Here is a 15,078-nt window from a genome sequence, read left to right on the forward strand (position 1 = left end):
GCCCCGTCGGGGTCTGCGTGCAGCCCCACGAGGTCCAGCGTCTGCCGCGCCGCGGGCCCGCGAGCGTGGCGCCAGCCTTCGGAAGGCGGGAGACGCGGCGGGAGAGACGCGGCGCGACGGCTGAGGGCAAGCGGACTGGGAGCCGGGCGAGGTGGAGCGGCTGCGGTCGAGGGGCGGGGCCCGCCAGGGAGCCGTTGGCCGCCGCTCGCCCCTGCTTTGCATATTCATGCGGTCGCGCGAGGCCGGCCGGCCCAGCAAGCCGTGTAGAGGTAATGCATTATTCATAAGGAAGCACCTAGCCCTGCCCAGAAAGGCCTCGTTGATCCTTCCTGAGCCCGAGGAGTCCGTTTGGGCCGGAAAAGGCCACACTGAGATCTGGGTCTGAGGGGGGCGTCGACGAGCTGAGGTGAGGGCTGTTCAGTGAGGGTCGCGTCTCCGGCCAAAGAGGTTGCTTGGGAGTTCTTAGTTCTGTTGTCTTCATGTCAAAAAAAAATTTTCTTTAAACTTGAGGTCTTAAGTTTTATTTGACAGTATTTCGCGGAGCCAAAAGTACTCTGAAGGGAACGGAGGCTGAGGAGGAAGACAAAGAGGAGGCTCTAGGTAACACTTTCCCCCCAGAATTAGGCCCGGAGCACCCACATTCCCACCATCTAGGGGCTTTAACATTCAGATTTTCGTGGAAATGAAGGGCTCAGTCTTGGCGAGGACGCCGTAGCCGCCGTCAGCAGCCAGGCACTTGGTCCGGAGGAGGGCGTCTGTGTGCCGTGCCGGAAGGGGTCGTGGCGGGTGGAGCGTTTGGGGTTTCTCTTCCCTGGTCAGGTTTCCTCCAGCCTTCGTGTGTTCCGCCTGGATCAAAACCTGCTGCAGGCAGGAGGTGAGAGAGGTGGGGACGACGGGATGGCCGCCCCCTCCCCCAAGACTCGGCTCCTCTCACCTGAGCGAGGATTTGCCCTTTAACCTCTGTGGACTTTAGTTCCCTAAACAGAACAGGGGGGAGAGCGCCTGGAAAGTCAAGCTTAGCAATTCACCGACTTGTGCTCAAGTGTGCGAGCGTTGGACGGGCTGTGCTCATCATCATGTACTCATCTGGTAGAAGTGGAGGAAGAGTATGGTTCTTGCTCCTAAATGGGTTTTTGTTTTTTGTTTTTGAGTTGGAGTCTCACTCCGTTGCCCAGTTTTTAATCTCATTGGGATGATGATCCAACGTCTCTCCCACTGGACCATAAATCTCTTGAGGCGGGAGCAGCATTTTACATTCTGTAATCTTGCACGATGCCTGGCACATTGCAGTTGCCTAGTAAATGTTGAATGAATGAGTAATTGAAGTAGCATGGCAAAGATATTAAAAAGTCAAAAGGGCATGAACAAATATCCAGTTAATATAAGAAAAACCATTTATTCGAGTGAGCATGGTGTATGGGAGTTACCTGAGCCAAATGGAATTTGTTAAAATGGTGAATAATATAATTCACTGAAGCAAGCTCTGTGTCTAAATAACTAGGTAAACTTTGGTAAACCAAGTTACCTTGCTGAGTTTCACTTTCCTTTTCCTTATAGTTTTATGTTTAGGTTTAAATCCATGGTCCATTTCGAATTAATATTAGTATATAGTGTGAGATTGAGGTTGAGATCCTTCACTCTCTTTTCCCTTATGGATGTCTTCTCTTTCAGCTCCATTTGTGGAAAAAAACTATTCTTCCTCCACTGAATTGAATCTTTCTTAAAATGAAGGGCTTGGATTTTTAGTAGCGGATGTCTCTACTCCCAGCATTATGAATTTGTTGAACCCCTATATGTTGACATGCACTTCTTTGGAGTAAAGCCATCCTTCATATCATGCATGTGTAACAAAGGCCATCTAGTTGCATTTCAGAACCCAGTTACTGGATTTTGTTCACTCACTCAAAATAAATTTGTAAATAAATAAATTTCTGAAGATTGAGAAAGATGGGTAGAGTGGCTTTGCAAATCAACTATGATCTTTGGGCAAAAGTAATGAAACTTTGGTTTTTACTTCACTTGGTATAGCCAAACAAAAAAAGCAGTAGTTTAGGCCTTAATAAAAAAAATAGCTGATTAATTTTTATATAAATCTTGGGTAAAATAGGAATTGTGCCACTATTTAAAACAGGACAATTGAGATGTCGGTCAAGAGATAAGCCTACTTGGAGGCTGAGGCGGAAGGATTGCCTAAGCCCAGCAGGTTGAGGCTGCGGTGGCCGTGAGCATGCCCCTGCACGTCAGCTGGGTGACAAGAGTGAGACTCCAACACACACACACACACACACACACACACACACACACACACACACACACACAAGACAAAAAAAAGAGGTAAGCCTAGGGTGAATCTTTATCAGAAAGAACACAGAAATCTTGCCTCTTTCTCAAGAAGATCATACTCGTCACAGAAAAGAGTGAATGATATTGATGGTCTATGAAGTTTCAGATGTTTGTGGATCTAATTTGAAAGCAAATACAAGTGAAAGACATTTGAAAGTTAGAATTCAGTGCTTAAAAATCCATAGATATGAAATCTCTTCTAGGTTTTTAGATGAGTCAGAACAAAGTGATAACAACAACAACATCCATCAGACCTATTCTCTGAGAGTGCATGGTCTCTAGAGTGATACCTCCTGGGGCTGTCAGCTTGTAAGCCTTCAAAATTAAGCAGGGTTTGTACTTGAATAGGAGAGCACTACAAAACACCTGCTGAAAGGGAACACAACAGGAGCAACAGACTAGTTAGTGGTTGAGAGGAATCTGGCTATTTTGAAAAATGATTTAGGTATTTTTGCCTTCTCAAAGCAAGCCTATTCTAGAACACTAGAAAGAGACCCTATCTTGTTTCGAAATAAGCGAGCAAGCCCAACAACTAGGGAGGCATCGGTAGTACATCATATTAGAATGAAAACAAAGAGGAATTTCATTTTGGGGATTCAGTCTAGAAAAATTCTTTAATTGTAAGTCAAACTTCTTGAGTTTTAATCTCAGCTCTGCCACCAAGTGGCTGACTGACCCCGGGTAGGTCAATGATATTTCTGGATCTTGATTTCCTCATCTAGAAAATTAGATATTTGGACTAAATTACTGTCTTAGTCCATTTTGTGCTGCTATAGCAGAAGACCTGAGACTGGATAATATATAAAGAACAGAAATGGCCAGGTGTGGTGGCTCACGCCTGTAATCCCAGCTTTGGGAAGTAGAGGTGAGAGTCCAAGGGTTTGAGACCAACCTGGGCAACTTGGTGAGACCTTATCTTTATGGTAAATCAAAAAAATTAGCCAGGTATGGTAGCGCATGCTTGTAGTTTCAGCTACTTGGAAGGCTGAGGAGAAGGATTGTCTGAGCCCAATGGGCCGAGGGTATGGTAAGCATGATTGTGATACTGCATTCCAGTCTGGACAACCGAATGGGACTCCTACTAAAAACAACAAAACCCAAAAAACCAGAAATGTATTAGCTCACAATTCTGGAGTCTGGGAAGTTCGAGATCAAGGGGCTGTATCTGGTGAGGGCCTTCCTCCTGTCATAACACGGTGGAATGCATCACATGATGAGTGAGAAAGAGAGAGAGACAGAAAGAGAAGGGGAGGGGAGGGGAGACATGGAAGGGAAAGGTGAGAAGGGAGGAAAAAAGGGAAAGAAAGAGAGCCAAACGAGATTTTATGACCCACTTTCTTGATAATGAACCACAGCCCTCATGACCTAATCATCTCTTAAAGGTGTATTCTTGCACTGGAGATTAAGTATCCAACAAATGAACTTTGGATTACACATTCAAACCATAGCAATGATATTTAAAGTTCCTCTTACCTATAAACTTTTGTGATTTTTTTCTAGACCCTTAATTTTTTCTTATTCTTATAGTGCTACTCCATTAACTCAGCAAATATATATTGAGCACTTACTTTGTTCCAGTACTGTGATGATGCTGAAAATTCAAGAATGAGTTAGACAAGACACAAAAGGTCATAAATTATATGATTCCATTTATATGAAATGTTCATAATAGGCTATTCCACAGAGATCAAAGGTCGATTAGTGGTTGTCAGGGGCTGGGGGAAGGAGAGAATAGGAGTCACTGCTAATGGGCATGATGTTTCTCTTAGGGGTGATTACAATGTCCTAGAATTAGATAGTAGTGATGGTTGCACAATTTTGTGACTATATAAAAACCTACTGAATTGTACCTGTTAAAAAAACTTTAAAAAATAAAAAAATGAGCTAGACAGACATAATTTTGCCTCATGTTAGTTCTCAGTAGGTAGGGGGATACATAAAGGTGACTTTGATACAATAGTCATTGTATTGGGCACACAACCCAGACTTGATAGTGTTGTGGAGGCAATCAGAAAATCATTCCTTCAGGAAACTATACTAAGCAATGTCTAGGAGGTGAGTAGGAATTGGAAATGGAGGCGGATGTTTCAGGTAGAGGGAATACTGCAAAAGCTTGAAAGCTGGATAGAACATACTCCTTCAGAGTAATTAACGTAGACAAGAATGACTGATACACAGAAGTGTAAGGAAAATGGGTAGAGATGAGGCCAGGAAGGCATGGTTAGGATTTTAGATGTACCCTGATGGTAATGGAAAACCATGTAAGTATTTCAATCTGAGAAATTGCCTAATCAAGTTTATAATTTAAAAAAGAAAACTCTGGCCATATTATAAAGAACAGACTGGAGAAGGGTAAGACCAGCAACAGGCAGATTGGTGGTTGCAGCAGTCCATGCCAAAAAATGAGGCTGACTGATCTTAACTTCCTGGCCTCAAGCAATTCTCCCACGTCATCCTCCCAAAGTGCTGGGATTACAGATGTGAGTCACTGCACCTGGCCAAGGATGGTTGATCAAAAGCAGAGATGCCAACAACTTGGATAAAGTGAGTAGTGGATCCATTTGAGAACTATTAAGGTAATTGAACATGGGAATGAGGAAGGGATCAGGGTTGAGTCACAAGTTTAAGTTTGAGCCACTAGGTATTTGATGATGTCATTCACTGAGCTAGGGGACATAAGTAGGTTTTTTGGGGGAAAAGTTCATGTTTGGATGGTGAGAACATCAAAGTGTAAGTATAACTGCCTTATGTCAGTTAGAGGAACAAGTCAGCAACTCCTAATCTATTATATTCTTTTTTTTTTTTTTTTATTGAGTTGGAGTCTCACTCTGTCGCTCAGACTGGAGTGCAGTGGCTGCTCCCGGCCACTGCAGCCTCAACCCGCTGGGCTCCGGTGATCCTTCCGCCTCAGCCTTCCGAGTAGCCGGAATTACAGGCATGTGCTACCACACCCGGCTGATTTTTTTTTTGATTTATTGTAGAGATGAGGTCTCGCCAAGTTGCCCAGGCGGGTCTTGAACCCGCGGGCTCAGGCAATCTGCTCATCTCGGCCTCCCAAAGCACTGGGATCACAGGCTGAGCCACCGAGCCTGGCTTATTATATTCTTGAGAATGCTAATAGAGTGGATAAATGTTCTCACCACAAAAATGATAACAATGTGAAAGCATTTGTTAATGAACTAGATTTAACCATTCCACAATGTATATATACTTCAAAACATCATAATGTACACAATAAGTATGTAAAACTTTTATGTCAATTTATTAAAATAAGTTAATAAATTTGGAAAAAAAGGCAAGGGTATACACATCTAAGAAGAAGTGTTCCGAGTGCTTTACAAATAATGACTGATTTAATCCTCAAAACAACCCTATGAAATAGGTACTATTATTATCTCTATTTCACATATGGGAAAACTGAGGCATGCAATTTGCCCAAGGTCCTATGGCCAGTGAACCGCAGACTGAGATTTGATCCTGGACAATTTGGCTCCAGAAGAGTCCATGTGCTTACCCATGCTATGCTACCTCTTCAGATAAGCACATTTGGATAAATACTGAAAAAGCCCTGAAAAGTTGGATTTGGATTTATTATCTCCATTTTACAAAAGGGAAACTAAAGTCCAGAGAAATTAAGTAATTTGGCCAGGTTCACAATTGCTAGGTGGTTGAGTTAGAATTTGAACCTAGGTTCATTAACTCCAAATTCTCTCTCTCTCTCTCTATATATATATATATATGTATATATATATACACACATATATGTATGTATATATGTATATATATATATACACATTGGCCACTCATACACTGCAAACATATAGATGTAGTAATGCATTTTATTCTAATTGCTGATACTTTTTTCAGAGTTTGATTATCTAGAAATGCCATCAGAATGTCTTATGATCATAGAGAAATAAAAAGAAACCCCAATATAGAAATCTATTTAAAAATCATTATTTCTTATATTTATAGTCTCTCAGACTAATAACTACCCCAGACAGGTTTAATGGGTTAGGACTAGGGCTTACCATTTTTTTAAAGGCTGAATCTCACTCTGTTGCTCAGACTGGAGTGCAATGGCATGATCATGGCTTATGCAGCCTCAAACTTCTGGGTTCAGGCAATCCTTCTGCCTTATAACCTCCCAAGTAGCTGGGACTACAGATGTACACCACCATGCCTGGCTAATTTTTAAATTTTTTTGTAGAGATAAGGTCTTGCTATGTTTCCCAAGCTGGTCTTGAACTCGTGGGCTCAAGCAATCCTTCCACCTCACCCTCCCAAAGAGCTTTGATTTAGGCATGAGACACCACACCTGGCCTATAGCTTAAACTTGTGTGTGTGTGTGTGTGTGTGTGTGTGTGTGTGTGTGTGTGTAATTCCCAAGTTTCATGCACACAAAAAAGAAAAAAAATGGATTCTTCATCTGTCTTAGTAACATGAAAGCTCAAATATTTTTCAAATGCTTGTCTTTTTCATAAGATGTGAATTTGGTATTAAATCACACAGTACCGTAATTATAGGACCTCAGAATGAGCAAAAAGTACTTGGAAATATGTCATAACTCTTTTTTAAATTGACTAATTAAAATCAACTAATTGTTACAATTGATTCATTTGAAAAGAAACGTTAGGAGGAAGTAAGATTGTATTCACAATTTAATTAATTAATTAATTAATTATTTTGAGTCAGGGTCTCACTCTGATGTCCAGGCTGGAGTGCAGTGGCATGCTCATGGCCAGGTGATCCTTCTGCCTCAGCCTTCCAAGTAGCTGGAACTACAATTGCGTGCCTCCACACGGGGCTAATTTTTTTGATACATTGTAGAGACAGGGTCTCACCAAGTTGTCCAGGCTGGTCTCAGACAATCCTCTTGCCTCCACCTCCCAAAGTGCTGGGATTACAGGCAAGAGCCACCGTGTCTGGCCGTGTTCACAATTTTAAATGCACCACATTATTAAAATATAAATGTTTTATATGAGGTTTTTTTTTTTTTTTTTTCCATTTGGAGTCTCACTCTGTCACCCAGGCTGGAGTACAGTTCCTTCCGCCTCACCCTTCCAAGTAGCCGGAACTACAGGTGCGCGCTACCATGCCCAGCTAATTTTTTTTATTTATTGTGGAGACAAGGTCGTGCCAATTTGCCCGGACTGGTCTGGAATCCGCGGGCTCAGGCAATCCACTCGCCTCAGCCTCCTACGGTGCTGGGATTACAGGCTGAGCCACCGAGCCCGGGCATGAGTTACTTTTATTGAACATCTAAAGTAAGAGAATCAAATCTTAGAGGTTATCTGAGATTCAGTGAACACTTATTGTGTCACTAGAACGTGTCAGACACCGAGCTAGATGATTTCAGGGAACTAATTGAATTAAATCCAGACGTAGAAGCTCCCCCTTACACCAAAGCAAGCCATCTGGGTTTCAGAACCAGAAGTGCTGAGCAAAGCCCGCACGGCTCCATTGTTTTCTAGTAAAAGCTTAAACTTTCATAGCTATTTTTTTCCCATTTTATTTTTTGAAATTTAAGAGCAGTAACTGATAGGTTGAGTCAGATTTGAAGGTTATCTTCTGAAGTCTACAAAAGGCGTTGTTTTCAGCCTCATATAAAATATTGTTAAAGAGTGTCCCCTAGTGCAACTCTGAAGAAGTAATTTGAGAGAAATTTATTACCTGTTTAGGATCTCTATCACCACCTTGTGACAGTGTCCTCAAATAATTCTGTCCTCTTTTATTGGTAAAATCTTCCAGAATCTTGCATTAATCCACACACAAAAACAGCTCATAGGCTATACTGGGTGGTCCAGAATGGGGTTTCTTTCAAGAGGTTATTTGACAAGGATTTTAGTCAGAACTCCAGAAAATCTTGAAAAAAAAAAGCTCCAAGTGAAATTAAATTAAGGCCTTTCTTTTGTATATTAATGAAGCAATTGAGGCAAAAACTAGATGTATCTTAAACATTAACTTTTTTATTGTGGCAAACTGGACATAACATAAAATCTACCACCTCAATCTTTCTCAAGTGTATAATTTAGTGGCACTAAACGTATTTACAATGTTGTGCAACTGTCACTACTATCCATATCCAAAACTTTTTCATCATCCCAAACAAACTCTGTACCCATTAAACTCCCTATTCCTTCCATCCCCTTAGCCCTGTGTAACCTCTATTGTACTTTCTTTATGAATTTGCCTACTGTAGGTACCTCATTTGAGTGGAATCATGCAATATTTGTCCTTTAGTGTCTGACTTTTTTCACGTAGCATATCATTTTCAAGGTTCATTCACATTGTAGCATGTATTAGAATTTCTTTTTTCAAGTTGAATAATATTCCATACGTATTTGCTACATTTTGTTTATGCATTCACCTGTTGATAGTCATTTGGATTGTTTCCATCATTTTGGCTAGTGTGAATAATGCTGCCATGAACACTAGTGTACAAATATCTTTTTGAATCTCTGCTTTCAATTCTTTTGAATACATATCTAGAGATGGAAATGCTGGATCACATGGTAATTTTATTTAATGTGTTGAGGAACTCCTATATTGTTTTCCACAATGTATGCACCATTTAAGATTCCCAACAGCAATACACAAGGGTTTTAATTTACCCACATCCTTGCCGACATTTATTATTTTTTCATTTTTTGACTAGCCATTTATAAAAATTTTAATTGGCCGGGCTCAGTGGTTCAGCCTGTAATCCTGCACCTTGGGAGGCTGAGCCCAAGGGTTCAAGACCCGCCTGGGCAATTTGGCAAGACCTCATCTCTACAATAAAATCAAAAAAATTAGCCGGGCATGGTAGCGCATGCCTGTAGTTCCAGCTACTTGTAAGGCTGAGGTGGAAGGATTGCCGGAGCCCAGCAGGTCGAGGCTGCGGTGGCCGGGAGCAGCCACTGCACTCCAGTCTGAGCAACTGAGTGAGACTCCAACTCAAAAAAAAAAAATTTTTTTTTAATTGACACAATAATTGTACACATTTATGGGGTACAGAGTGATATTTTGATACATGTATACAATGTAATGATTAAATCAGGATAATTAGTATATCCATTACTTCAAACATTTATCTTTTTTTGTATTGTGAACATTCAAAATCCTCTTTCTGGCTGTAATCCCAGCACTTTGGGAGGCTGAGGTGGGAGGATCACTTGAAGCCAGGAGCTTGACACCTACCTGAGCAACATAGCAAGACCTTGTCTCTGCAAAAACAAAAAAAATTAGCCAGTGGTGGTGGTGCATGCTTGTAGCCCCAGCTACTTGGGAGGCTTATGCAGAAGGATCACCTGAGCCCAGGAGTTTGAGGCTGCATGAGCCATGATCATTCTACTGCACTCCAGCCTGGAAGACAGAGTGAGACTCCAATTCAAAAAAAAAAAAAATCTCTTTTCTAGCTATCTGAAAATATGCAGTAAATTATTGTTAACTGTTGTCAGCCTACAGCACTACAGAACACTAGAACTTATTCCTCATATCTAGCTGTATTTTTGTATCCATTAACCAACCTCTCCCTATTCTCCCCCACCTACCCTTCCTAGCCTCTGATAACTAATTCTATGAGCTCAATGTTTTTATTTCCCACATATGAGTGAGAATATGTAGTATGTATCTTTCTGTGCCTGACTTATTTAATATAATGCCTTCTAGGATCATCCATGTTGCCATGAATGACAAGATTTTATGCTTTTTTATGACATATATCCATTATGTGTGTGTGTGTGTGTGTGTGTGTGTGTGTGTGTGTGTGTAACATTCCCATTACCCATTCATCTGTTGATGGATGCAGGTTGATGCCATATTTGCCTGTTGTGATTAGTGCTGTAGTAAACATGGGGATGGAAATATCTCTTTGATACACTGACCTTCCTTCCTTCCTTCCTTCCTTCCTTCCTTCCTTCCTTCCTTCCTTCCTTCCTAATGGGACTGCTGGATTATAAAGTATATCTACTTTAAGTTTATTGAGGACCCTCCGTTCAGTTTTTTATAATGGTTGTACTAATTTACATTCCTACCAACAGTGTGTAAGTTCTCTTTTCGCTGCATCCTCACATTTTTTATTTTTTGTCCTTTTGATAATAGTCATTCTAATTGAGATGAGATGGTGTCTCATTATGGTGCTGATTTGCATTTCCTTAATGATTAGTGATGTTGGACATTTTTCCATATACCTGTTGACCATATGTATGTTTCTTTCGAGAAATGCATATTCAGATCCTTTGCCCATTTTAAAATTGGATTATTTGGTTTTTTGTTGTTGAGTTTCTTATGTAATCTAAATATTAATCACTTCTCAGATGAATAGTGTGCAAATGTTTTCGCCCATTCTACAGGTTGTCTCTTCACTCAGTTGATTGTTTACTTTGCTATGTAGAAACTTTTTAGTTGGACATAATCTCATTTGTCCATTTTGGTTTTTATTGTTTGTGCTTTTGAAGTCTCATTCATACAGTTTTTCCCAGACCAATGTCCTGAAGTGTTTCCCCTATGTTTTCTTCTAGTAGTTTTATAGTTTTGGGTCTTACATTTAAGTCTTTAATCCACTTTGAATTGATTCTTACATATTGTGGAGATAGAGATCTAGTTTCATTCTTCCACATATGTATATCCAGTTTTCTCAGCACCATTTATTGTATTTTATTTTTATGCTTTAGAATATCCTTTATCAATAAACCAATGGGGAAAAAATACTCCAGCAAGAAAACATAATACAGAAAAGTTATAACAATCTTAGGTTATAAGTCTGAATTATCCCAGGAAGTTCATTTATGGAATATGGGACTTTATGCAGCCCCTGCCAGAAGCACTGCCATTAAGTAGAGATTATGAAAAAGATTCTTCGATAAGTAATCAGACAGAATTTAGGTAAATTCTTTCTTTGGAAATACACTCTTATACTTGGGAGTTAAAGTGTCAGACATTTCTCATTTTCATTTTTCTTTATCATCTTAATATGCCTTGCAAGACACTTAGCAAACTAAAGTCTACATTTACCAGCCTCTTTGCACTTTGAAAAGACAATGCAACAATTTTTGGACCATGATAAATGAACAGAAGCAATATATGCAGCATTTGATTAGTATACTTAAAGGAAATGTGTGTGACCTTTTATCCCTCTTACCATTGTTTAGAATTCATAGGTTGTTTTGAGCTATTTCACTTAACAAGAGAAGGAGAAGAGTCTAGGCATATAAAAGCAAAAAAATAAATCAACACCATAAAGCTGTCATAGCATGACTAGACTCCTACAATTTTTTAAAAAATCAAATTTAATTTGATTTTAGAGTAGTGGGGTACACGTGAAGATTTTCTGCATGAGTAAATTGCATGCAGGTGAAGCCTGGGCTTCTAGCCAGCCCTCTCTCTCCCTGGTAGTGGACATGGTACCCAATGAGTGGTTGTGTGCTCCTTATCCTTCTTTCCCTCCCTCCTCCTATTAGCAGTATCCAGCATCAGTTGTTCCCACCTTTGTGCTTGCATGGCCAATGTTTAGGGCCTGATATGAGTGAGAACACATGGTATTCAGTTTTTTTGTTTCTGCAATAGTTCACTTAGAATGATCGTCTTCAGTTGCATCCATGTTGTTGCAAAGGACATGATTTTCTTTCTTTTTTATGGCTGCATAGCACCATGTATATGTACCACATTTTTTAAAAATCCAGTGCACTTTCAATAGACTTCTGGGTTGGTTCCATGTTTTTGCTATTGTGAATAGTCCAGCACCATTTATTAAAGAGAATAACTTTTCCCCAATGTAAGTTCTTGGTGCCGTTTTCAGAAATCAGTTGGCTATAAATACATAAATTTATTTCTGCGTTCTCCATTCTGTTCCATTGGTCTATGTTTCTGCATTTATACCAGTACCATGCTGTTTTTGTTACTGTAATTTTCTTCTATATTTTGAAGTCAGTAGTGTGATGCCTCCAACTTTGTTATTTTTTTGCTCAGGATTGCTTTAGCTATTCAAGGTCATTTGTGGTCCCATAGGAATTTTAGGATTGTTTTTTCTATTTCTGTGAAGAATGTCACTGGCATTTTGATAAGGATTGCATTGAATCTGTAGATTGCTTTGGATATTATGGTCATTTTAACAGTATTAATTATTCCAATCTTTGAACATGGAATGACTTTCTGGTTTTTTGGTGTGTTCTGTTCAATTTCTTTTGTCAGTGTTTTGTAGTTTCATTGTCAAGATCTTTCAGTTTTTTGGTTAAATTTATTCCTAGGTAATTTTTTGGTAACTATTGAAAATGGGATTGCGTTCTTGATTTCTTTTTTAGCTAGTTTGATGAATAGTCATTTTAGAGGGTATAGAGAGAAAACATTAAATTATAAGTTGAATTTGCAAGTAAATTACACATAAAGCTAATTCAAGAAATGCTTTTGAATGCCTCCTATATAAAAGCACTGTTACACTCTGAGGGAATAACAAGGATGAATAATACATTTGAGTCTTTAGATGCTTTATGATTTATTTTTCTCCTCCAAACGTATTTGTGAACAAGTAAGTCATCTTATGATTTTCATTGAGTGGTTGGAGAAATTAATCCAGAGAACTTATGCCAAATTTATAGAAAACTGAGTGGAGAGGAAAATGTTTATTAAATTTATTTCCCCAAAAATATGGTCAAATTCTGATTAACATAGTTCTCCTTTAGAAAATTCACCACCTAACCCTTAACTGTACCCCACAAAACGATAATAAAAAATATTGATTAATAAAAAAAAAAAGAAAATTCACAATAGGGATTTTTTTCCAACTCAAATTCATTTTTATAGTTTAGGTAGGCCTGATAGAACTATTTTAGTATTCATTCTTTCTTTGTCACTTCAAAATTTCGTTTCTTAACTTTCTCTCTAAATCTAACTATCTGGGACACAGTTATACTTACCTGTTCTTGATTTTAGTTTTTTGTTTGTTTTTAGAATTTTTTTTTTTTTTTTTTGAGTTGGAGCCTCACTCGGTCACCCAGACTGGAGTGCAGTGGCCGCTCCCGGCCACCGCAGCCTCAACCTGCTGGGCTTCAGCGATCCTTCCACCTTAGCCTTCCAAGTAGCTGGAATTACAGGCATGCGCTACCACGCCCGGCTGATTTTTTGATTTATTGTAGAGATGAGGTCTCGCTGCCCAGGCGGGTCTCGAACCCACGGGCTCAGGCAATCCACTCACCTCAGCCTCCCAAAGGCGCAGGATTACAGGCTGAGCCACCGAGCCTGGCTTTTAGAATGTTTTAGTTCCATCTTTGGGCAGACTAAGATAGGAAGTATTATGTTAGGCAAGGTCTCTAATTAAATTTCGGTTTTTTTTTTTTGCAGGTTAGAATTGTTGAAAGAATCCTGATACATTCCTATAATGGCTGTTGCTCAACTTTCTCACTCCACCAAAATACAAAGGGAATCTAAGGTATTTGTTAAGAATTAAAAGAAAATCAATGACCATTTAGTGAGTTAGTTTAGAATCATGACTTTAATCTTTGTTTTGTTTTTGTTTTTTTTTTTAAGTTGGAGTCTCACTCTGTTGCCCAGAACGGAGTGCAGTGGCACACTTACGGCCACCACAGCCTAGACCTGCTGGGCTTAGGCAATCCTTTAACCTTGGCCTTCCAAGTAGCTGGAACCACAGTCGTGGGCCACCAAGCCCAGCTAATTTTTAAATTTTTACTTTTATTGTAGAGACGAGGTCTCACCAAGTTGCCCAGGCTGGTCTCGACCCCCTGGGCTCAGGTAATCCTTTTGCCTCAGCCTCCCAAAGTGCTGAGATTACAGACTTGAGCCACTGTGCCTGGCCTTATGGTACTTTTTTTTAAAACAGTGGTTTTATCAATTAATTGGCATTTAATATTCTGGGAGACTATGTATACATTTTATCTGCCTAACGATCTGAGAATATTCAGAAAACTAAAATAGATTTCTATAAAGTAATTTGCTGGGTGCTTGTTTTATATCTATACAATATATTTAGATCTTCTAGAGTAAAACAAATCAGAAACAAAAAAGTGTTTAAAGAGAATGGTTCTTTGTTGGAAATTCATTTCCTGAAGCAATTGGGAAACTTGTGTTGCACACAATGTTGTAATTGTAAAAACTGAAGGGAAAAGCACTGAGAGAAACTTGAATGCTAGGAGCCTTGGGGAACATGCCAGGGCCAGGAGACCTTGCTGGATTCACACAGGTAAGTTTATAATGCGTTCAGTAATGCATAATTTGTTTATTAATTGAAATTCAATATCATACAATTTATATGTAATACTGTGTTATTCATAAGAAAATACAAATTTATGATCTTCATCTTCTAGAAGTTTATTATCTGGTAGGAAAAAAGATTTATAGGAGTTAAGTCACTATACAAAGCAGTAGATGATTTACATATATATGAAAAAATAAGCAATACAAATTATAGGAATTTAGAGATTTTGTTTGGACTAGAATGGTTTGTATATTCCTCATGAAAGAGATAGGACTTAATATGGACTTTGAATGATGAATATAATTTGGATAGAAGAGATAATTACATGAGAGAAATCTAGCATATGCTTTGGCTCAGAAGGAAATAAACATGGCATGTTTCAGAGAATAGCAAATAATCCATCTTTACTGGAGTATAGGGCTCTTCATGCTAAACAGAAGTAGGAAATAAAATTGGATAGGAGCCAGGCTCGGTGGCTCAGCCTGTAATCTCGCACCTTTGGGAGGCTGAGGTGAGTGGACTGCCTGAGCCCGCGGGTTCAAGAC

The 15,078-nt window shown here is 39.4% G+C and overlaps 1 protein-coding gene across 1 annotated transcript in view; it reads left to right on the forward strand.

Annotated features, from left to right (window-relative positions):
- Positions 1-390: 390 nt before the first annotated feature.
- Positions 391-15,078, forward strand: part of HORMAD2 (HORMA domain containing 2) — a gene marked incomplete at its 3' end in the record, with an annotated part of 42,942 nt that continues 28,254 nt past the window's right edge. The window contains exons 1-2 of the mRNA XM_008058949.1: positions 391-406; positions 13,663-13,750. Coding sequence (XP_008057140.1) covers positions 13,700-13,750 — 51 coding nt within the window. The remainder of the gene's footprint in view (positions 407-13,662; positions 13,751-15,078) is intronic.

The sequence above is a fragment of the Carlito syrichta genome, unplaced genomic scaffold, assembly GCF_000164805.1.
Source record: "Carlito syrichta isolate Samal-C Ts95f unplaced genomic scaffold, Tarsius_syrichta-2.0.1 Scaffold303665, whole genome shotgun sequence".
Lineage (NCBI taxonomy): Eukaryota > Metazoa > Chordata > Mammalia > Primates > Tarsiidae > Carlito > Carlito syrichta.